Source organism: Medicago sativa, chromosome 6, assembly GCF_051527215.1.
Source record: "Medicago sativa cultivar Bolivia chromosome 6, Bolivia_mono, whole genome shotgun sequence".
Classification (NCBI taxonomy): domain Eukaryota; kingdom Viridiplantae; phylum Streptophyta; class Magnoliopsida; order Fabales; family Fabaceae; genus Medicago; species Medicago sativa.
In genome coordinates, this window is record NC_140754.1 from 2325107 (window position 1) to 2347498 (window position 22392).

The 22392-nt window shown below is 30.5% G+C and overlaps 2 protein-coding genes and 1 long non-coding RNA gene across 3 annotated transcripts in view; 2 read left to right on the top strand and 1 right to left on the bottom strand.

Moving 5' to 3' along the window:
- Window positions 1-533: 533 nt before the first annotated feature.
- Window positions 534-1684, top strand: LOC146911989 (uncharacterized). The gene is made up of 3 exons (XM_085718622.1): window positions 534-915; window positions 1007-1213; window positions 1370-1684. Exons 1-3 carry the CDS (start codon window positions 622-624, stop codon window positions 1583-1585), a joined length of 717 nt encoding a protein of 238 aa, XP_085574748.1. The 5' UTR covers window positions 534-621; the 3' UTR covers window positions 1586-1684.
- An 871-nt stretch (window positions 1685-2555) lies between these two features.
- LOC146911990 (Protein kinase superfamily protein) overlaps window positions 2556-22392 on the bottom strand; it is a 38240-nt gene continuing 18403 nt past the window's right edge. Inside the window, exons 16-20 of the mRNA XM_085718620.1 lie at window positions 3554-3685; window positions 3426-3468; window positions 3202-3310; window positions 3072-3123; window positions 2556-2699 (exon numbers count right to left, since the gene is read on the bottom strand). Of these exons, the coding sequence (XP_085574746.1) occupies window positions 2655-2699; window positions 3072-3123; window positions 3202-3310; window positions 3426-3468; window positions 3554-3685 (381 nt within the window). The 3' untranslated portion in view covers window positions 2556-2654. The remainder of the gene's footprint in view (window positions 2700-3071; window positions 3124-3201; window positions 3311-3425; window positions 3469-3553; window positions 3686-22392) is intronic.
- Window positions 4684-5594, top strand: LOC146911991 (uncharacterized). The gene is made up of 2 exons (XR_015015150.1): window positions 4684-4780; window positions 5391-5594. It is a non-coding gene; the product is annotated as an uncharacterized LOC146911991 (long non-coding RNA).

Here is a 22392-nt window from a genome sequence, read left to right on the forward strand (position 1 = left end):
ATCTAGACCTAGAATAACAATCTATCTTATGTTATATCATTCTTGACAAGTTTGTAAACCTTTGATAATTACTTTTAATCAAGATTTTAATGCTTTCGGATATTTAATCAGGCTGGACACGGTCGATTAAGTCATCCGATCGACTTTGTTATCGTTTAAGGAATTTGGACACGAATGTTTAAACGATAACCTAGAAATAACGATGTCGCTTTGGACACGAAGGATATTGTAGAAATGATTGTAATAATATTGGTTATAAAGCTAGAGTCTGTTAATCGATCGAGAGATTGCTGCTGTTATGCTTGCTCGTTATCTTATACCGCAAGCGAAATAGTTCGATCCCCTCTCGTTTTTACTTTAGTGTCAAATATGGATATAGTGTTACAAACAAACAAATTATATCCAAACCCTTAATGTGAACGATTGTGTAAATGCTTATGATTAAACGTAACTCCCTGTGGAAACGATCCTATATATGCTCACGTGTACATAGTTATATGACGTGTAGGAAAAATCTTACATCACCTGTGGTGGACGAGCACTGCTTCAACAAACAAGTGGTTTCTTGATTTGTTTCCGAAATTCCCATTTCTTGAGAGTTTGAAATTAAACAATTGTAAAATGCCTAAGAAGATTGATATTTCAAGTGTTCGACTTAAGAAGTTGGAGTTTTGGAACTCCTCTAACTTGAAGGAGCTTAATATTGATTCTCCAAATCTATTATCGTTTGGATATATCGGTTATGGTGCTTCAGAACCTACCATATCTTTTTTGAAAAATGCTAGTCAACTGGAAGTCTATATTCATATTGTGGTTGAATATGAGGATCTTTGCAACTTGAGGGAATTCGTGCAAAACATTAAACCTAACAATGTTTTGACAACACTATCTGTAACCATTGGGGAGTCATATGTGGTGAGTATCAATTAAGTACTTGATTCATTGGTTAATTCAGTTTGTATGTTTACTTATTAATTTTTGTGTATACTTGCCCCGGAATATGTAGGATGCATTGGACATAAAAAACTTACTTTCAAGCGTTGTTTCATCCCCTCCACCAAACATAAAAAACTTGGTCATACAAGGCACCGGAATATGGGGTTATGAAAGACGTTTATTCTTGTCCCTTGTAAATATCTTACTTTCAAGCTGCTGTCCTGAAACTATTTCTGTTAGGTTCGATTTATTTAAGTTCTGCAAATCATTCATTGAGGTATGTCATTGTCTCCCATGCTCAAATTTTAAGTCGTGCTTTGAGCAGTGAAATTCTTTAATAACATATTTCTTGCCATTTGTGCAATGTTTATAATTAATGTTATGTGTGGCTTGTGAGTTCTAACTCTATTTTGTTTATAATATAAAACTACAGCTTTTCTATGAGACGCTAATGGGAAAAAGAGAGAACGATTGCATTTGCATTTCTGCTAAAACTAAGTGTTGGTGGCATGGCTTGAAGGATGTGAAAGTCATAAGCTCTAAGAAGATTGATCAGAATGTTTGTTTTAACACAATTTTAGATTCATCGCCAGCTTATGCACCAAAATTTGAACATCAAACAAATATTACCTTCAGGCTAGAATTTTAATGTTGTTTAGAAGTTTGATATTACCTCTTGAAAAGAGGTGCATTCTTTTTTGTTGAAAAATGTTGAAAAGAGGTACTACTCCCTCCGGTCACTATTATAAGCAAAACTTCACTTTTTAGATACATTGAATAATTAATGTATCTAGTCCATAATAAAGACTAGATACATTGATTATTCAATGTACCTAGAAAGTGGAGTTTTGCTTATAATAGTGACTGGAGGGAGTATTATTTTGCTCTAACTCCCAAGTATTTTGTTCCAACACTTATAAAATACAGTACTGTGCCTTCTTTTATTGCAATGTGGTTGTATATGGTTTCCAAGAATTTTTTTACTTGCTCTCTAATGAGTATGTGGTTAAGAAAATGTGATAATTATACTTGTGATGAGATTTATTGATATATGGTATATTGAATACTTAGGATATTGTTATTGCATATTGAGTACAAATGGGGTTTTGGATCAGATAATGGAGTCCTTGATATCCTTTTAGGTCGTCATGTATTACTAGTTGTTGAGTGTTTTTAGGCGTAAGATTTGGTATTGTTAGTGTTCTGGTGTGTTATTAGGTAGTAGAATAACAAGCACAAGCACAACCACAAACCATCGAGCATGATGGATGAGTGATGGAAAGAAAATAGGAAAAAAGAAATAGAGTTTTATTTTCTATAGGATCAGGTGAACAAATATAAATTAAAATAAAACTACTACTTTGAATTACCAAGTCTTTGAATTATGAAAAATTCAAAATTCTGAGGGATAACTTGAGGGTTGTTTCATTAAACAGACTAAAGTGGGGTATGTAACTTGCATTTGATAGTATTTCATATTGTCTCATGTTCTCTACTTGTAGGTTATGCGCTAAGAATATAAATAGGGTCTGTGACATTGATGATTAAGTTTCGTAAGCAACCAAAACACAACTAATCCAAGTTTTGGATCTTACTCTTCACTCAAGTGTCATTTGTGAGAGAGTGTGTATATGATTAGTGCGGAAGCAGTGATTGTCCCGACACTTTAATCATAAGATAAGTCCAAGATTAATCAAACCATATAACGCTCATCATCTTCACTTTTCAACTTTGTTGACCATACTGCTCAACTGTCTCTCTAACTGCAAACCAAAGACAGTAAGATAATTAAAAAAACTATTCTAAATTAGTTGACATAATATAAAGAATCTTACAGGTGCTACTACTACATGTGTAATTTTAATGAAGACGGGTAAATAGATTGACAAAATCAGTTTTCATTAAACACAGCATGCAGCATTAGTGGTAAATCTAGAATCTATGTCACGTCGGCAATGAGTTAATGAATCTATTGACGTAAAAATAAGAACAAAACATAGTTTATAGTTTTATAGTTCACATAAAAGAAGAATAAGATGTTTCAAAATGGTACCATAATAAGAAAAATATACAAAGCATCACTGTTCGAACCAAAATGGTATATCAGTAAGTGTGTCTGGCCAAGATTAACACACCTGAACATTTTTCAGCTTTTGTCTCTGCAGTTCCTCGACAAGACTCCCAATGCTGACATAAGGGTTTAAAATAAGATGTATGTGGAATGTAAAGATACAAAACTTCAGAAATATAGTTACATTCATATACCTCTGTTGGAGTTGAATCACTTGCAAATGCAGCTCTTTCTCTCTAGTCGACACAGGTGATGCCTGCAAAGCATCGGATGCTCCCCCCTCTATTGATTCTGTATTCCTACCTGCAACAAGTGAAATTATTCAAACGAAGCAAACATTTTCCAGTTTTAAGGGGCAGTAGCCAAATATATACATAGACGCACATAGATTCGCACGCATAAAGATGAGAGGAAATACCATAAGATTGCTCTGCATACTTTATCAATTTAACAATTTCTTCCTGTCAAAAACCCACGGGAAAAAATGAATCTATACCTTTCACTAGTCATTTGACAAAAATCTAAGAAATACAAACTAAATCATACCCTTTGCAAGCCATTCTGTTGCAAGATGCACTGCAGTGATGGAAGGATAGAAGCAGCCATTGAGTTCTGATTTGGGGGACTGGTAGGAGTAGGACTTACGGCAACTGGGCCAGAAGTGTTGTTTGAAAGACCCTGAATGAGGAGAAAAAAAAGGGCAATGATTACAAAGTCATTGCCTAAAACATAAATTGATGGTGATGCTAAGTCACCCTTATAAAAGAGAAGGAGGCACTAACGACTTCCGTGAAATGCGGCGCATCATCAAGAGGACGTTGGAAGCCACTGGTACGGTGCAGGAAGTGTAGGGGCACATTCTAGTGCGGTGGTGTGCACCAGAACTAGCATGCTCACTCAAGACAATGTATCTTGATATGGAGTTTTTTGTCCACGTGTCTGTAAGGGATTGACGATCTAGCCGGTCCAGAACAAATATCGTATTCATGTGTAATTAATCTTTTATGTATAAAATATAACATTATAAGTTTTCAATTAAACTAGCCATTGAAAATGTCGTATTTTCCCGTGAATTTGAGAAGACTTATGGTATGTTTGGTTCCACATTGTTAAAGATTTAAAAATAGAAACAGTTGATAACTTTCATATGAAAAAATTGTATTTTGATGTTTCAATGTGTTAAATACACATATTTTAAAATGTAATTCAACTTTAAACTTCTTATCATATGTCTTGCGGTACTTGTTAGCATTTACCTAATAATAATAATAATAATAATGATAATATAATATATGTAAATCTATATCTATATATATATATATATATATATATATATATATATATATATATATCTCTATATAATACAAAAGGATACATCTATGAGCCATAGTACACTTGGCATCATATTTTTCATCTAGCATTTAATGTTATTCATCTAGCATTTTTCATCTCTCTCATCAAAGAATATTCCTTCTTATTTTTATGTGATTAAAACGTAAATGTTGACTAAAAAATGGATGATTTAATGGCGTGTAAATGCTATTAACTTTCATTACATTTTTTTTAATTTGTTTCATAGTCAAACCTGAAAAAATGAACATATTTTTTTTATCCTTCTTCTTTTCCATACGTTTCTTCCAAGCTTTAACACCATTTTTTTTCCTCTTCCGGTTGTTAGGTAGCATATTTTAAATCACGATCATATTTTCAATCACGAAGATATGATATAGTAAAATTCAATTAGATGAAAATCATAGTCTCAAGTGTAACAAGGTAAGTGGATTCAAATATTTTATTTTCTTAGATTATTGACGATGTCGACATGTTAGTGCTGGTTTGATGCCTGTATTTGTCTAATGTTCATAGATGTGTGCTAATCGTTCTTCCATTAGTATTTGTGTACAAAAAGTTCAAACTTACTTTTAACCACTATTTAATAGATATTTGTTTATAATTTCAACATTACTTCTCGGATCTCACCATGCTTTGAATTTTTCCTTATAAATATTACTTCAACCATCACCATTCCTCACATCATTTTAACATTCAGTTATAGAATTTAAAATTATTTCAAAATCATGTTTGTTCATTTATAGTTTGTATCCATTTTTTATTAAAAAAAATTGTATTATTTTTCTTCATAGTGCCCATAAATAGTGTTTCATCCTTATTCTCTAAATATTACATTTTTGTTTTTGGTTCTTGACTACTTTGGGTTTGCAATTTATTTAAATCTATTATTTTATATTTTAATCCTCTTTCTATCTCTCTATATTTTTATAGTTTTTTTACCTAATTTTTTGTTCAACTTTTCTTCTTTAGCTCTTCGACCAATTGTTCTTTGGTTTTAACGGAATTTTATTGATTTGTTCTATTTTTCCAGTTATGTGGATACAATTAAAGATGAAGCGCAAGGATGCAATAATTGAAGTTTGACTACATGGATTTGTAGAGTTCCTCTCAACAAAAGAAAGAATTTGGAGAGAGTAGAATATTTTAATCAAGCTTTATATTTTAAGAGTTGTATATATTACAAATTTGATTAAAGTGTCTGATGTTAAATGAATTTTAAGTAGTTTTATTTGCATTGAGATTGTAAAAATGCTAGCAGTAATATTGATATTGTTGCAAGTGTCTAACTAATCACACTAATGACGAGTTATGAGTGTTCGAATATAAACCGATTCAAAAGAAAATCATAAATTGGTACAAAAACTGAAAATCACAAAATCTAATATCGTTGCATATGTTTGAATGTCCTTTGTGAAAACCTTTCGCATTAGATCATACTTTGATTTGATTATTCGATTTTTTTTTACCTCAAATTGATCGAAATCGCACGGCAAACCCTAGAATGACGAGCCACTATTTTTTTTCTTTTTCTTTTCTTATATGATATGATCCTTTGGTTTTCGTCTTCCTCTTATAATAGTAAATGAATGGAGTATATTTTAAGATGTTGAATAACCCAATGATTTGTGTTCTGTTAGTTCTCTCATTATTTGTAACATTGTTCCATGTTTCTTCAATGACTTTCTGCATCTGTGTCAAAATAAAGTTATGGATATTTAGTGCAACAAAGGTTTAAAAAAATATATTTGTGGATGTTTTTCAAATTAAGTATCGTCAAGCACACAACTGAGAGATGATATCTCTAGAAAAAAATTGTTAGCTTAACGTAAAACTTTGCACAAGCGTACACACCCTTGGTCAAAAAGAAATGCATTAAACTTTTGGAAATACCGACGCTAAATTAACGGTTTTTAACTTCATAGGGAATTAATCCTATAAAAATCATGGGATTGACTTTCTATTATGTTTGATATATCAATCTTTGCTCTTCTACTCATGTTTCTTTCATGATTTTTTTAAAGTTGCAATTTTGGGATGACTTTATCCAATAAGATGTCGAAACATGACCTAATTTCATTGTTGTTCTTTTTAGCAAAACTTGCAACAAAGTATCGCAACCAAAAATTTTAGAATAGAATCAATCAAAGTATCAACTTCATCTTTATAGAAAATTTGGGAATTAAAGGTAATTTTCACTTTTTAATGTTATGTGGTTACTAATTTAAAATTGAACAAAAAATAAATAAAATTTATAATGAACCTCCAATTATAAGTGGAAATTAATGACAAGCTGATCGTCGTGAAAATTTCTTTTTTCTAAAGAATCGTTGTGGGAATTTCTATTATAATTATAAATGATTATTACATACTTTTATTTACTAGAATTTCCATTTTTGGTGTATTATCTTTTTAAGAAATGATTATTATATATTTTTATTTGTATGAGATTCTATTTTTGGTATTTTTATCATGAATTATTTTATTAAGGAAATCATCTAAAAAAATTAATCGATTTTTATAATCATCATGTGCATTAAATCAAAATTAAAGAAGATGTTTTATCAAAATAAAAATGAATGACAATTAGATATTTAAATGTTTGAATTTTAATAAGAAAAATGATATATAATTAGAGACTACAATAAGTACTCCAACCCTTATTATACCAATTCATCCATTTTTTAAATAAAAAATTATATAACCGTTTTTTTATCCTTCATCAAATCAAACCATGCCCATAAGATTATTTTAACATTATTAACCACCTCCCTTTATTTTGGTGAAGCCAAATTGATCATAGAATAGATAATTAATCTGATCAAATGATGAGTCTTTTTATTCTTAGAGACAATCAAATTGAATCACAATTCCATAAATTACCGCATTACTTTTAACATTATTAAATTCATTTTCAGTAAATTTTAAGTATCTTTTTTAAGGAAAATTTTAAGTATTTTAAAACAGGTTTTTTTTAAAAAAAATCCAATTACAATAAAAACAACATATATATTTCATGAAAGCCTAAAATATACCCCAATAAAATCAAACTAATTAATATAATAAATATTTTGAAAAATAAAAAACTTAAAGGCTAATAATTTTAAGTCTATAACGAAAATTATATTAAATTTATTTTTATTGTGTCTGATAATTGATTGTGTGACTGGATGTTAGTGTAAAACAAACATTGATAGTGTATATCATTTAATCTCATAATTTCCAAAATAAACATTTCATTCACTAATAAAAAATAAACAAATAAATAATAATTAAAAAGAAGAAAATTCTCACGTGCTTGACATAAGAACGTCTTTTAATAGTATAATAATAATGATCATAAATATCTTTTAACACAAAAAACTTCATTGATCAATGGACCATAATGATTCTTGGGTATGACATTTAATGCCATTATTAAAAAAAATAAAAGTCATAGTGAATTTTTTGTTGGTAATTTTTTTTTATGGTGAATGAATGTTAATTTTGTATAAGGTAGAAAAAATCTTAGAGATAAAAGAGCACTCACTAAGTTATTTAGTATTTACATTTGCATACCTCCAAAGATACTAGAAGGGCTCAAAACCTGTAACCTTTAAATTTAAAGTATGTCTTTACACTGCTAGACTAAACCCTCTTTAAATTTAAAGTAACGAATATATATATTTTCAAACATTACTATCATTATAAGAATGTATTTTGTCAAGTTAGAATAACACATCTGCATTTCAACCAAAGACCAAATATGTAGGATTTTGAAATGACAAAGGTTGAATAAAAAATCGGCTTAATTGCAGTTTTAACTCCCTAACTTTCACAAAGTTACGATTTTGGCCCCCTAAAAAGAAAAAAACTACAAAACGGCCCCCTAAGTTTTGCATTTGTGGCAGTTTTAGCCCCCAATGCCAACTTTGACTCGGTCTACGCTGACGTGGCACCCTAAGTGAGGTGCCCCGTGTTATTTTTTTTTATTTTTTTTTTGTCTCAGGGGGCAAAAACTGCTACAGATGCAGAACTTAGGGGGCTGTTTTGTAGTTTTTTTTATTAGGGGGCTAAAATTGCAATTTTATAAAAGTTAGGGGGTTAAACTGCAATTAAGCCTAAAAAATATTATGAAAGCGAATAAAATCAAAAAACTAAATTTTAAGATATTTTTTTTTTAAAAATGACATCCAAATACTTTCAAAATAGTTAATCATAATGTTGATACTCCAAGGAGGAGTCTATACTGGATTTAATCATTAAATTAGTATAAGAGCAACCACACAATTAAGGTTGATAACACATCTTTACTTAGAATGTATAATAAGCATGTATTTTGTTAACTTCACATAACACATCTATGTTTTGCTATTGTCAGATCTCATCAAAGACCATAAGTGAAGGAAATGGAAATAATGAAGGTTGGATTAAAAAATAGAATTAAAGCAAATGATATAAAAAAAACTAAATTTTAAAATAAAAGAATCAAGAAAATGACAAAAAAAAAAGATCATTATAATGTTGGGACTTATGTATGGGCCTAAACAGGATAGGATAATCACATTATGCTAAGAGCAACCACAAAAGTAAGATTGACACCACATCCAAATTCTCAAGGTATTAAGTATATGGGGTAATCTTACTTATATGTTCATCACCTTATGCTCTTCAATCTAATGTGCAACTTTAACTTAGATATGACATATTAATATCTATCATTTAACCAACTTGGGTAAGTCTGGTGGTATTGACTTGGGACCCAATGCTAAATTGGATGGGCTAATTTAGCTTATTTAAAAAATAATAATTATCCCTTAAGTTTGAGACTCTCTGCATATGATCTGGTAGCACAGCTAAATAAGACTAGAGAAGGTGTAACATAGTAAAAAAAAAGTGGGTTGGTGGTGATTTAATGAAGGAAGATTTTTCTTCCTTTCCTGAAAATGGAGAAAAGAAGAGAAAAAATAAACTAGAAAAATTGAGAAGACATAAAAGGAATTTGAAATGAAAGAAATAATAAGAAAAAAGGGGTTTATGCGTTGTCAGTGAATATAGAGAATAAAGTAGTTGTTGGACGTGTTTGTTGAAGGAGTTGTATATTTTTGGACAAATTTTTTAACAAAAAATTAAAATAAAAAAATTACATTATTTTAAAAACTCTAACAAGCGTGTATTTTGTCAACTCAGCAGAACAGTATCCAGTTTTTCTTTGTAATCTCACCAAAGACCAAAAGTGAAGGATTTTAAAATAATAGAAGTGGAATAAAAAATATAACCTGAAAGCGAATGACTTCCAATAAATAAAATTTGAGATAAAAAAAAATCAAGCAAATGACATCCAAAAACTAACAAAAATGTTTATCATAATGTTGGGATAATATTGAGATTCCTGGTAAGCCTACCTACACTGATATGAATATTTATATTAGGCCAATATCAACCATACAAGTGAGATTGATACCGCATTTTAACACAAAACCATAAGGCATTAGGTACATGGAGCATCTCACTTATATGTTGTTGAAAATTTACTCTTTCATCCAATGTAGAATGTACAATCACACTTGACATATTAACATATCTTAATCAAGTGTGCGACCATCCGTGCATGTAATTATGTGACATAGTCAATTGATGTCAAACAGAGACACAACATGTTCAAAAACGTGGGCTGGAAGTGGTTTCTTGAAGGAGTTGAAGGTTTTTGGGTAAAAAATTAGCATTTTAAAATGAGTTTAGTAAACATGTATTTTGTCAAATCACAATCGTTATAAAGATTCTTCTATTTTCAAATCATTCAAAATACCAGGCGTGAATGAGTTTGAAATGATAGAGGTTGAATAAAAATAGCATGAAAGCGAATGACATCTAAATACTAATTTTTTAGATAAAATAATCAATAAATGACATTCAAACACCGGCAAAGTAATTCATTTTAATGTTAGAATGATAGATGGAGCCTAAATTAGGTTGGATCACTGTATTAGACTAAGAGCAACCACACAGGTGTTATTGACACCGCATGTTCACTCAAATTGTCTAATAAGTATGTATTTTGTCGACTCAACATAATGCTTCTACAATTGTTTATACTGTGACCCACCGAAGACCAAAATGAAAGAATTTAAAATAATTAAAGTTAGACAAAGACATTGCATTAAGGTGAATGACATCAAAAAACTTAAATTTAATATAATAAAATTAAGCAAATGACATCCCAAAACAAAAAAATATCATTATAGTGCTTGGATTTCAGATAAATCCTACAATGGATTGGATTGTCACATTTGAATATGAGAAACCTCATATGTAAGATGAAAACCACATCTCCATCCGAAACCTAAAGACATTAGGTATATTGGTCATCTCACATATATGTTGTTCAATATCAAAAGTAGAAGTTTCACTCACACATGACACATTAACATCTCTCTCAACATCTACTCTTACATAAAATGTGAAACTTTAACTCGAATTTGACACATTAACATCTCTCCATTAAGTGTCAGACTCTATGTGCCCGTGATCGATCACCGAAATAAGTGAGAATGATACCACTCCCCCAAAATAAGTGAGAATGATACCACTCCTACTCCACCAAAATGTTGAAATAGGATATAATGCAACTGTTGTGCATTTTGAGCGAGCCAACACTGATGTGGATCGACACGTTTTAAAAAATAGAAATCAGATAAGTGAGAATGATACATCTTCATCCGAAAGGCTTAAGCATGATTTTTTTTTTTACTAATTTGTTGTTCAACCTGAACTCTTTTATCCAATGTTAGACTTTAACTGACATTTTCTTCATCTTAATATTATCTCCATTAAGTATGACAATATTCTAGCCCGTGCTTGGCACGGGTGTCCATACTAGTTATATACAAATACAAATGTTTTACAATGGCCAATAATAAATGCTTCTTCTATCTAGCCTATCCACATATGCAGTTGTGCCACTTGGCATATCTATATTACATTTAACAATTTTCCTTGCATTAATCTACATAAGGCAACCACCACCAAAAAAAAAAAATCTACATAAGGCAGTATTATATGCATGATTATTTGTTTTTTTTTTTAAGTAAGGCATGATTATTTGTTGTCATCGTAACTAATGATGCTTCTCTCTATGATGCCGCTTCATTTGTTGTGATTCAAAATATTTGTTTTACTTTTGTTTGATAAAACAAAAATAAAGTAATTCTAATAATTTTTGAAAATCCTTGATAAAACAAAAAAAAAAGTAATTCTAATAATTTTTGAAAATCCTTTCAGAAAAAAAAGAGTCACAATAATTTATATGTCTATCTATCATATAAAATAATTAGTTTTTTATTTGAAAAAAAGAAGGCACATATTCTAACAATATATTATAATCACTTAAACAAAATAGAATAGACCCTACAAAATCAGGGTCATTTTGTCGTAAAAAATAAATAAATCAGGACCATAGACTAAAGTGAATTATCTTTATTATCAAACAAAATAAAATATTTTATTTCTGGTATCATTTTGACCTTAGAAAAATCAAGAGACGGGACAATAATTACAATAATTGATATGTTTAACAGGACAATAATTCTAAGAATGGTTGATACTCTATTTGACCAACAATAGTTATTTTGCAATTAATTAATTTATTGTTAACTCTTACTCTTATATTACACATTCACATGTTTTATCAAATTCTGACATAATAGTATACCGTGTTAAATTAACATTGTGGGCTAGAGTTAATACTGCTTTAGTATTTGACAATTCTTATTGGTTTAGTATTTGACAATTCTTATTGGTTTTTTTGGTTCCTGATTACAAAAGTCAAGCTAAAAAAAATTTATACTAAATTAATGTTTCGATTAGTGCTTTAAAGATTTAAGCTGTATCACATAATTTTTTTCCTTCCTGATTTATATGAAGACCATACTCCTTTGAAATTGTAAAGTAATGACTTAATTGATAATGAAAGCAATTTACATGAAATAATTTTACTTCCTCAATTAGTTGGAAATATTGATAAGTATTTGAAATCATAAATTAATTTTCAGTTGTCAACGCAAGATTCATACCGACTTTTTTGGTTTTAGCACCATATTAATTTTTTTTGACAAAATATTAATTTTTTTTAAAAAAAACTAAATTTTTCCATCTAAATAGACACCATGAGTATCGAAGGTGAGACTTTGTTTTAGTAGTATATTCAAATCAACCTTTAATATTCCTATATGAAAATTGTTTTGTCTCATGATTCTTCGAAATTAAAATTTTGGAAAATTAGTCGCATGGCTGCAATGACTGTGAAAATTAATCAACATTGTTTTAATTTTTTTGAAGATCATCCTTGACTACAGGGTCAAACAAAATGAAAGACAACACAATAATTACAATAATTGTTTTATTGTGTTATTTTGACCTTGAAAAAATCAAGAGACAATACAATAATTGATATGTTTGACAAGACCGTGTTCCCAATTGTACTATAAATAGGATGATTCTTCATTCACTTTCCATCACATCTTTTTTCTGTCTCTTTGTTTGTTTTTCAAATGGCCAAAAACGCCTTGATCTCCGATGTGACTGAAAAAGCCCACAATTTGGTGTTAACCGTGAGGGTTGTGAGAATGTGGCTTGTGCCTGAGTTCTCGAATCCTCAGAAATCCCACTCACTCGAGTTGGTTTTGCAAGATCGTGAGGTTGATTAAAATATTATGAATTTTTGTTGTGTTTTTTTTTATATATTATTACTTGCACTAAATCGTTTTGATTTAATGTATACATATAGGGTAACAAAATTCATGCAACTGCCAAGAAGACACTGATTTATAGGTTTCAAAAACAGCTCAAAGAGGGTGTCGTTTATAATGTTTCTCTCTTTAATGTTGTAAAAAACACGGGGGAATATAAGACCACACATCACAATTTTAAGATTGATATTATTTACGACACTAAGTTTGAGAGAGCTGATTGTGGTGTTGTTCCATTAACTATCTATAATGTCAACCTTTGTCGTTTTTGACCGTGATGCTACACTATTGTTGAAAAAAAGTTGTGTTGAATTGATTGAAGCTAACAACCTGGTAACTATGTGTGTAGTTAAACAATTAGGTCGCATAGTGGGACCTATCAAAATGAATTTATAATGACATGTTTTTTCCCTTCTCAAAATGAGTCAGACTCTAGGAGAAGAAACTGTACCCAAGGATATCACTGACTTGGTTGGGAAGAAGTTTATGTTCAAAGTTGAAGTTCCAAGTGGTAGCAGTTCTAGATTTAGGTTATCTTATAGGGTCAAAAGAGTTGTCCCTGATGGTGAAATGTTGCAGAAATTCGAGAACTCTTGCTCAGAGGTCTAATACCAACTAAAAATCTCCTTTATTGTAAATATTATAGTTAAGTTTAACTGTATATTGAAATAATTTTAAACAACTGATATTTTTCTTTAAATTATATGTTGATAATGCAGGTTGACAAAGGAAAAGATAAACTGAAGGAGGGTTGCGCAGGTTTGATAAAAACCACAATTTTTTATTTTCACTTTGTTTCTTACATTTTTTATTTAAAATATAAAATACAATATTTTTTTAATCAGGATCTCTATAACAAGTTTGAGGAAGCAGAAGGTGAAAATTGTAGCAGAACTACATCTTCATTTGTTGTCGATCTAAGTCAAGATACTACTGAAGTAAATGATAATGTGTCTGCTGACAAGAAGGATGGTGATGCTGGCAGTAAAAGGGCTTTTCCATTTGAAGGGCATGAGAATGGCACACCAGGTTCATTGGTCTTGAAGAAGGTGATCAAAGTTGAAAAAGAATAAATTTGAAATAAATGAATTCACAGCGAGATTTCTACTGAGCTATTTTTCCTGTGTTATCTTGATGGCTTTTTGAGTGTTCTTAAGGTCTAAGTATTTCCCTTTTAGATGTTTTAATAAGTGTATCGTAATACCCACCATCTACTCAATGATGGGTTTATTGTAAACAATATCAATGACAACTCTTTTGATTTCCGTAATTTTGGTATTTTTTACTCCACGAAATTTTCCATTTCGCTCTCTCATGAACATTTGCTCTGCTAATTTAATCTTAGTTTGTGACATATTATAACTTTACAAAACATTAAATTTTGTTAAACCATACCATTCTTATGGAAATGTAACACGTGAGTTCCTTCTTGCGGTGTCCAATACAACTTAACGACTCAGTTGATTGAGGTCGTACCTGTTTAACATGCAACATATAAATTAACAAGTATTTTGCAATTTTTCTTCTTGGTTGCCATTCTTCTCATTGGATGCGAGAGGATAAGAAACCATACTATGTTTCTTCTTCTTTTTGTTATTATTTTACCACCTTAGGAATTAACGTATTTTTTTTTGTTCCATGGTTTCTTTTTTCTTCATTGGAAATTTATATAGGTTAGATATTATTTTATATAAATTAGTTTATATAATTTTGTTTGAGCGAAAATTAGTTTATATAATAAAAATATTTATTTATGTTATTTGAATAGTGGTTCAATATTAGTTTATAAAATAAAATATTTATTTATGTTAAAATAGATTAAAGTGTGATCCATGTTTAATTATTAAGTGAGAGAATTGTAATTCAAGCATCTTATAGGAGATGGAGTATAAACTTTATTTTTCAATGAAGTATAGTGTATATTTTAAAATAAGACGAGAAGAGAGTGTAATTCAAATTTCTCATAGGGAAAGCGAGTGTAATTTACTCTATTAAACAACATATAATACATTGAAAAACACTTTAATTTTTGAATTACTAATGTGTAGATAGGATGTGTAAGAAGGTTGGAAGTTGGAAAAAGTAAACTATTAAATTTTGGTGTTGAAGATCTCTTATCATTCGACAATGTGAACAAACATATTCAAATAGTTTGGAATAAACTTTTTAGATATATAAATTTCTATCAACAGAATTTAATATATATATATATATATATATATATATATATATATATATATATATAATGAAGTAATTTTCCCCGTGCATGGCACGGGTTTCATACTAGTTGGTAAAAATGGGCAGAACTAAAAAATTAATATTACCTCCGTCCTTAATTATAAGACCATTTTGAGAATTTTTGTCTATTTTATAAGACTCCTTTACTATTTTTAACTACATTAATTATTTATTTACATTCATATCCCTATTTGTTATACATCTTTTTCTTAGATCAGCAATAACTAACATGTTGAAAACATAAACTAATTATCTTTTAAAAGATAAAATTGTAACAACAATAGTAATTACAGACAACTTTAAAACAAATATCAATTTTCTTTATTCTCATGATTGTGGCTAAATGGTCTTATATATATAACGACAAAGGTAGTATATCAAATTGAATAAAAAGAATAAATAAACTAAAAAAATTAAATGGGTTGAACAGACCAATTAACTCACTCTTTTTTTTTCTTTCTCTTTCAAATCTATAATTTATATTTCCTATATAATTAATGAAGAACAATTTTATAAAATATTATTAATTTCTCATTCTAAATTTGAAATTTATTACATTTTTTTTATTTACTTAAGATGGTCAAAATGATTATAACTGGGAGAGTCACACTCACACCCCTTATTCAAAATGCGTTTGGGATGAAGTTGGAAAGTTAGGGTTTTTGTTTTCCTTTTCTTTTTTCTTTTTTGTTGCAGATTCCCTTCCATTCCAAATTGCAGGTAACAATATTTTCTTCCTATTTCAATGTGTCGAAAGTTTTGGTTTGATAACCTTGAGGGATTCTTAGTACTATCATTCATCATGCAATTTTCCCTTCTCTCAAACTATAAACTCTGTTTCTTATCTTGATAATTGATTTTACTGCAAACAATATAGTTTATTCGTTAAACATGTTTGTTTCCAATCCCATTTTGATTAAATATGTGTTAGTGGGTTTCTCAGTTTGGTGCTTTTTGTGCTTAGTGGTGAAGTGTGAAAAGTTTTTAGCGATACTAAATTCTTTCAAAGTAAAAGTAAAATGCTTCGCCTTTTCCCTTTCTAACTAACCTTAATAAACCTTTTTGATTCACATACATTGAGAATATGAATTATGACTTATTTAACACAATTTCGTATGTTGTTGGTTTCAGAATATAAATGGAGCTTGAGGAAGATCCATTATCAACCCTGCCAAAAATAATTCTTCATCACATTTTGTCAAGGTTGTCAGAGAAAGATCGTGCCAGGACAAGTGTACTTTTCCTATCTTGTCTTTTTGTGATGATAAAATCATAATAATGTCTCTAGCACAACCAATGGAAGATAAAATGAAGAAGAGAAAGATCTTCGGATTTTGTGATTATGTGAAAAGGAGAATGCTTAAGTTTCATGACCAAAAGTATTCTACAGTGAGTTAGATGTGGTGAGTATGAATTAACTACTTGATTCATTGGTTAATTCAATTTGTATATTTACTTATTGTTTTTTGTATATACTTGCCCTTGATTATGTAGGATGATGCATTGGACCTAGTTGTCTTGCAGGCTTCATCTCCTCCACCAAGCATCAAAAACTTGGTCATAAAAGATGTTCCTAATGATGAATATTTATTCTCGTCTCTTGTAAATATCTTACTTTCAAGCTGCTGTCCAGCAACTATTTCTTTTAGGCTCTATTCTTTTTGGCGCAAGAAGGCATTCATTGAGGTATGTCACCCATGTTCGTTTAACTTTAAGTCGTGCTTTGAGCCATGAAATTCTTTCATAACATATTGTGATTGTCCTATATGACAGAAGGCGGAAAGGAAACTTGTCTTGCCATGTTTTCCTTTTTAAAGTTCTAACTCTATTTTATTAATCGTCGATAACTACCGTTTTTCTATGAGACGCAAGAAGGCATTCATTGAGGTATGTCACCCATGTTCGTTTAACTTTAAGTCGTGCTTTGAGCCATGAAATTCTTTCATAACATATTGTGATTGTCCTATATGACAGAAGGCGGAAAGGAAACTTGTCTTGCCATGTTTTCCTTTTTAAAGTTCTAACTCTATTTTATTAATCGTCGATAACTACCGTTTTTCTATGAGACGCTAATGAGAAAAAAAGAGAACGACTGCTTTTGCAGTTCTGATGATACAAAGTGTTGGTGGCATGACTTGAAGGATGTGAAAGTCACGAGCACGGTGAAGATCGATGAGAATGTTGATTTTAAGACTATTTTAGAATCGTTACAAGCTTGTGTACAAACTTTTTCACCTCAAGAAAGTATAAGCTTTAGGCTGGAATTTTAATATCGTTGTGATCAATAGATAGATAGACAGACTTACTTAGAAGTCTGAAATTACCTCTTAAAATGGAGTTTCTAGTAGTGATCCTTTATTTGTTGAAAAATGTTGAATGGTGCCCAAAGGAGCTAGTACTATCATTTTGCACTATCTCCCAAGTATTTTGTTCCAGTAAGTTTAATTTGTACCACAACCTGTTTCAATTATTATTTTCGTTTTTTGATAGAGTATGTTTCAATTAAATATTTTATGAGCAAGTATGTAAAGAAGTTTTCTTCTATTCTCCCACTCTACATTTTCTGCTTCTCACCTCTTCCTTTCTGTGATATGTGCTCCTCTAATTATTGAATAAATTGAAATTGTTATAACCAATCAATTTAAATCTTCTGATTTACGACCTACTAGTAAACTACCTCTAATTGAACTGGACGCCAAATGGTTTAAACAAGAGCCATTAAACCTGGTCGAAAATCGGTGGTTCAATCAGTTCAGCAGGTTGGACAACATTTTGACTTTTTTAGTAAATAAAGCAACAAAAACAATACACAGAGTCGCAGACAGAGACAAGGAACGAAGCTAAAACAAAACAGAATAGTAGAAAAAGTAACAAGCACGACCACAAACCATTGAGCATGATGGATGAGTGTTAGAAAGAAAAATGGAAAAAAGAAATAGAGGAAGATGAGTGGGTGTACTTTTTCAGTCCTTGTTTTCTTTTAGCACGGTTAGGTTTACTGGGGGTTGGGAAACAATCTAAATTAAGTGAGGAGGTTATGTTGTATTTGATAAGTGTGTGTATCTCATCTTCTGCATTAAGCAGCCAAAACACAACTAAGCCAAGTTTTGGATCTTTCTCTCTTCACTCAAATGTCATTCCTTAATTAAGAGTGCGGAAGCAGTGATTGTCCCAACACTTTAATCGTAAGATAAGTCTAAATAAACTCTTCCAACAAGTACCTCTCCTTAATAAAATACTGAAGACAAAAAAGTTCCATTATCCTTTAACTTACTTAGTTAGAAGGATAACCACACAATTTAAAAAATTCACCTCTTCGGTGTGTCTCGCTACCTGCATAATCGGTTCAACAACAGATAACATGAAGAATCCAATCCAACAATGATATGAAATAATTGAACACGAAGGCAAAGAGCTGTATTAAAGAGCTGAAAAACTATTATATGAAATAATCAGAATTCTCATGAGTCATAATTACATGATCTTATAATCTTGTCAAATAAATTATATTTTACAGGTGACTCAAAAATTGGCGTCTGCCGCTAACAGAAGTTCACATATGGTAATAAGATATGCCCCAATCCATCACTGAATGTCAGGTGCTGTCCAAGATTAATCAAACCATATATAACGCCCATCTGTCTCTCTAACTTCAAACGAAACAGACAATAAGATAATTAAAAAAACTATTCTAACTTAGATGACATAATATAAAGAATCTTACAGGTGCTAGAACTAAATGTGTAATTTTAATGAAGACGGGTAAATAGATTGACAAATCATTTTTCATTAAACACAGCATGCAGCATTAGTAGTAAATCTAGAATCTATGTGACGTCGGCAATGAGTTAATGAATATATTGACGTAAAAATAAGAAATGATAATTTTGTATGTTTATGTTATGCTTTAAAACATGTTATGCAAAAGTTATTGACATAATTTAGGATCAGTTCGAGTTTTTCAGTTGATCAATTCTGCTAGCTCAATGGCACCAAAAAGGATTTATGTCTATTGTTTCCAATCAATTTAGACAGGTGAGAGTTTTCTGATTGATGTGGGAAAGGATGCAACATCATGGTGCTCAAAGAAGCAATGGATGGCTGCACTCTAATCTTATGAAGCTGCAAACATCGCAGCTCTACGAATTGGAGAAACGTAGATAATATACAAATTGAAGAGTGCTGATTAAATGTGAAACAATAGCAATATGATTACTGGTCTAAGCATCAAAAGGGATGCATCAGATGACTACTGATACCAGTGGCGGTTCTAAGGCCCCGCGAGCCCGGGCGCCAGCCCAAATTTTTTGCAATTTCTTATGTAAATTCCCCTTAATTTCTTATATAAACCCCTATAAACTTGGCAATTTATTTAGATTTTTGATTATTTGCTTGCAATTTCTTATGTAAACCCCTATAAATGTGTGTTGCAATTTTTTTTTGCCCAGGCTTTATAATAATCCTAGCTTTGCCACTGACTGATACCATGTAGTCATTTGTATTTAAATTGTTCGTTAATGTCATGTGCTCTTACTAGTGCTTGTTCTCAATAAAATTTATTCACAATTTTCAGGTTGAATATGAAGCTGATTACATTGGGCTTCTACTGATGGCAGCAGCTGGCTATGATCCCCGGCTGGAATCTAAATACCATGAGAAGATGGAAAATATCCAGTGCTTGCAAGGTTTTCTGGTCGCCATCCACCAAGAAGGCATGGAGTTGAGTGAAGCTGATTACATATGGCTCATGATATTTTGTCATCTGTCACGTGTTATTATCTTTAGGCCTAACATTTGTTGTAGGTAGTGCTCTAAAGAGTTAATAGGTGATGAGTGTTTTTCTTTCAATTTTTTGGGATGTGTATGATGATGCTATGATACCATTGCTACAAACCAAGGTCCAAGATCATCAAACTAAAAAACTAGTATGTTTTTTTACTTTTATGTCAAAGTTGATTCTTGTTTTGGCACATTAAAAAAGTCTTTCAACGCACTAGTCAGGTTAAATTTTCAACACCAGCTAGTATCTCCAATGAACAAAGTAACAGAAAGTTCTCTCCATCATAACTTCAACAAATTTGAGTGCAATTTCATTGCTGCTGTCAACAAATTGCTGCAAGCTGCTAGTGAATCATCGAACATCGATCTAGAAGGAAACACGGTGAGGAAAGTTGCCTCATCAATTGTTGAAATTCTGCTGGGATCGAAAACAAAATGTGATGATTTGAACTTACGATGACTCTATGTTGATATCATAAAAAAAAGATGAGATAAATCGCCTCCGCAAACAAAGTCGATGTAAACATGGATGATTGAAATGGATTTGATAATAATTTTTTTTCTTAATCCCAAGTTTCTTTATTGATGGAACAATTCTTAACTTACGGTAAACTCCGGATATTACGAGGGGTCCTTCTCTTAGAAACCAAAGAGTTGACACCAAAAAACTAATACTTTAAGTGTGTTTTTTTTTTTGGTAACAATAATTTAACAAATATAATATATAATTTTGACACTTTATAATAACACCAATATAACATAAATATAAGAAAGTTATTGTTTAAGAGTATAATTGAAATAATAAAAAAATATAGCTCAAAATCCCTATCTCCTTTATATATAGTATTAAATAATATTATTCATATTATAGTGAGATAATCATTTTTTCAATGGGATATAATTTTTTGCTTAACATTTAAATAATATTGTTTCCGGATAAAATAATAAATAAAATAATTAAAATGAAGCGTAAAATTGGTAAAAGAAAAATTAAAATGAAGCTTAAAAAAGAAAAAAAGAAAGAAAGAAAAGTCAGCTTAAAGGAAGAAAAAGACTATTTACCCATAGTTTTATGTATTTGTAAATTAAAATGGGGTAAACACTTTTTACGTGACATGCTCTCCTAAACCCTAATCTTCAGCTCATACGAGAGAAACAAAAAGGGTTTCTCACTTCTCTTCTCAATAACCGCACAAAAGTGAAAAGTTAGGGTTTTCCAGATCCAGCACAGATTGCAGCAGGTAACAATATCACTCTCATCATTGTTGATTTGTGTTCATAGCTTTCGTTTTATAATCAGTGTTGAAGCACCTTTATGTTTCTTAGTTTTGAATCTGTATAAATTAAACTGTTCATTTCACCAAAATCATATTATATAATCTCATGTTGTACCTTCATATCATATAGTGGTTACTGCCTGTTAAATTTACCACAGACACACAAACACATACATGTTGACACCTATATAATTTTGAGAAAATTACAGAAACAAATATAATCACATGTCTCGGTGTTGTGTCATAACGTGTCGGTGTTGGACATTGATATGTGTCGTACACCAAATCACACCATGGAACATTAGTGCAGGACTTCTGGTTCTATATCAAGCTATTACACTTCTCTCTCTTTCTTACAGTATAAAATTTCAGCTCGATCTCATTGTTGTGCACCTATCATATCATTTAGCAAGCAAGAAGCCTTTCATCTCACTCAAATACCATTGTTCACTTTTTAAAATACCATTGTTGTGATATTCCTTTAATCTAAAATTGGGCACGTGTTGTTTATATGTATATAATATATATGTTAGGATGCATAGTATTTTAATTTGGCAGCATTTGGATCACATCACATGGGTCAATTAATATTATGAGATCACTTACTGTTGCTTCTCATATGCTACCGTCTTTTTTAAAAGTAACTTATCAATTGACTAAATGTAGATAGATATGTTTGATTATGCAGGTCAATACAGCAATGAGTTTTTTTTTAATACTTCCTGCTTGCATTTGCTACTTCTAGCCTATTAAAGCAATGGATTTATTTAGGATTAATTAAGTAAATGGTCTCTATTTATAGTTATCTAGAATTTTGTTTTTAGCCTCTACAAAAAAATCGTACATTTTAGTCCTTGTGAAATTTTTCGTCTATATTTTGTCTCTGGACAAAATTTCATCAACATTTTTAGTCCTTGTAAATAACATCCGTCAGCATTTAATCCCTAAAAATGGAAAGAAAGATGTTACAGGGACTAGCAATAAAATTCTGGATATTTATAGGATCCATTTACTT

Coding starts and splice junctions, on each gene's coding strand:
- LOC146911989 (XM_085718622.1), top strand. CDS start 622: ATGCCTAAGAAGATTGATATTTCAAGTGTTCGACTTAAGAAGTTGGAG. Junction 916..1,006: donor CCATTGGGGAGTCATATGTG/GTGAGTATCAAT, acceptor CGGAATATGTAG/GATGCATTGGACATAAAAAA. Junction 1,214..1,369: donor TCTGCAAATCATTCATTGAG/GTATGTCATTGT, acceptor ATAAAACTACAG/CTTTTCTATGAGACGCTAAT.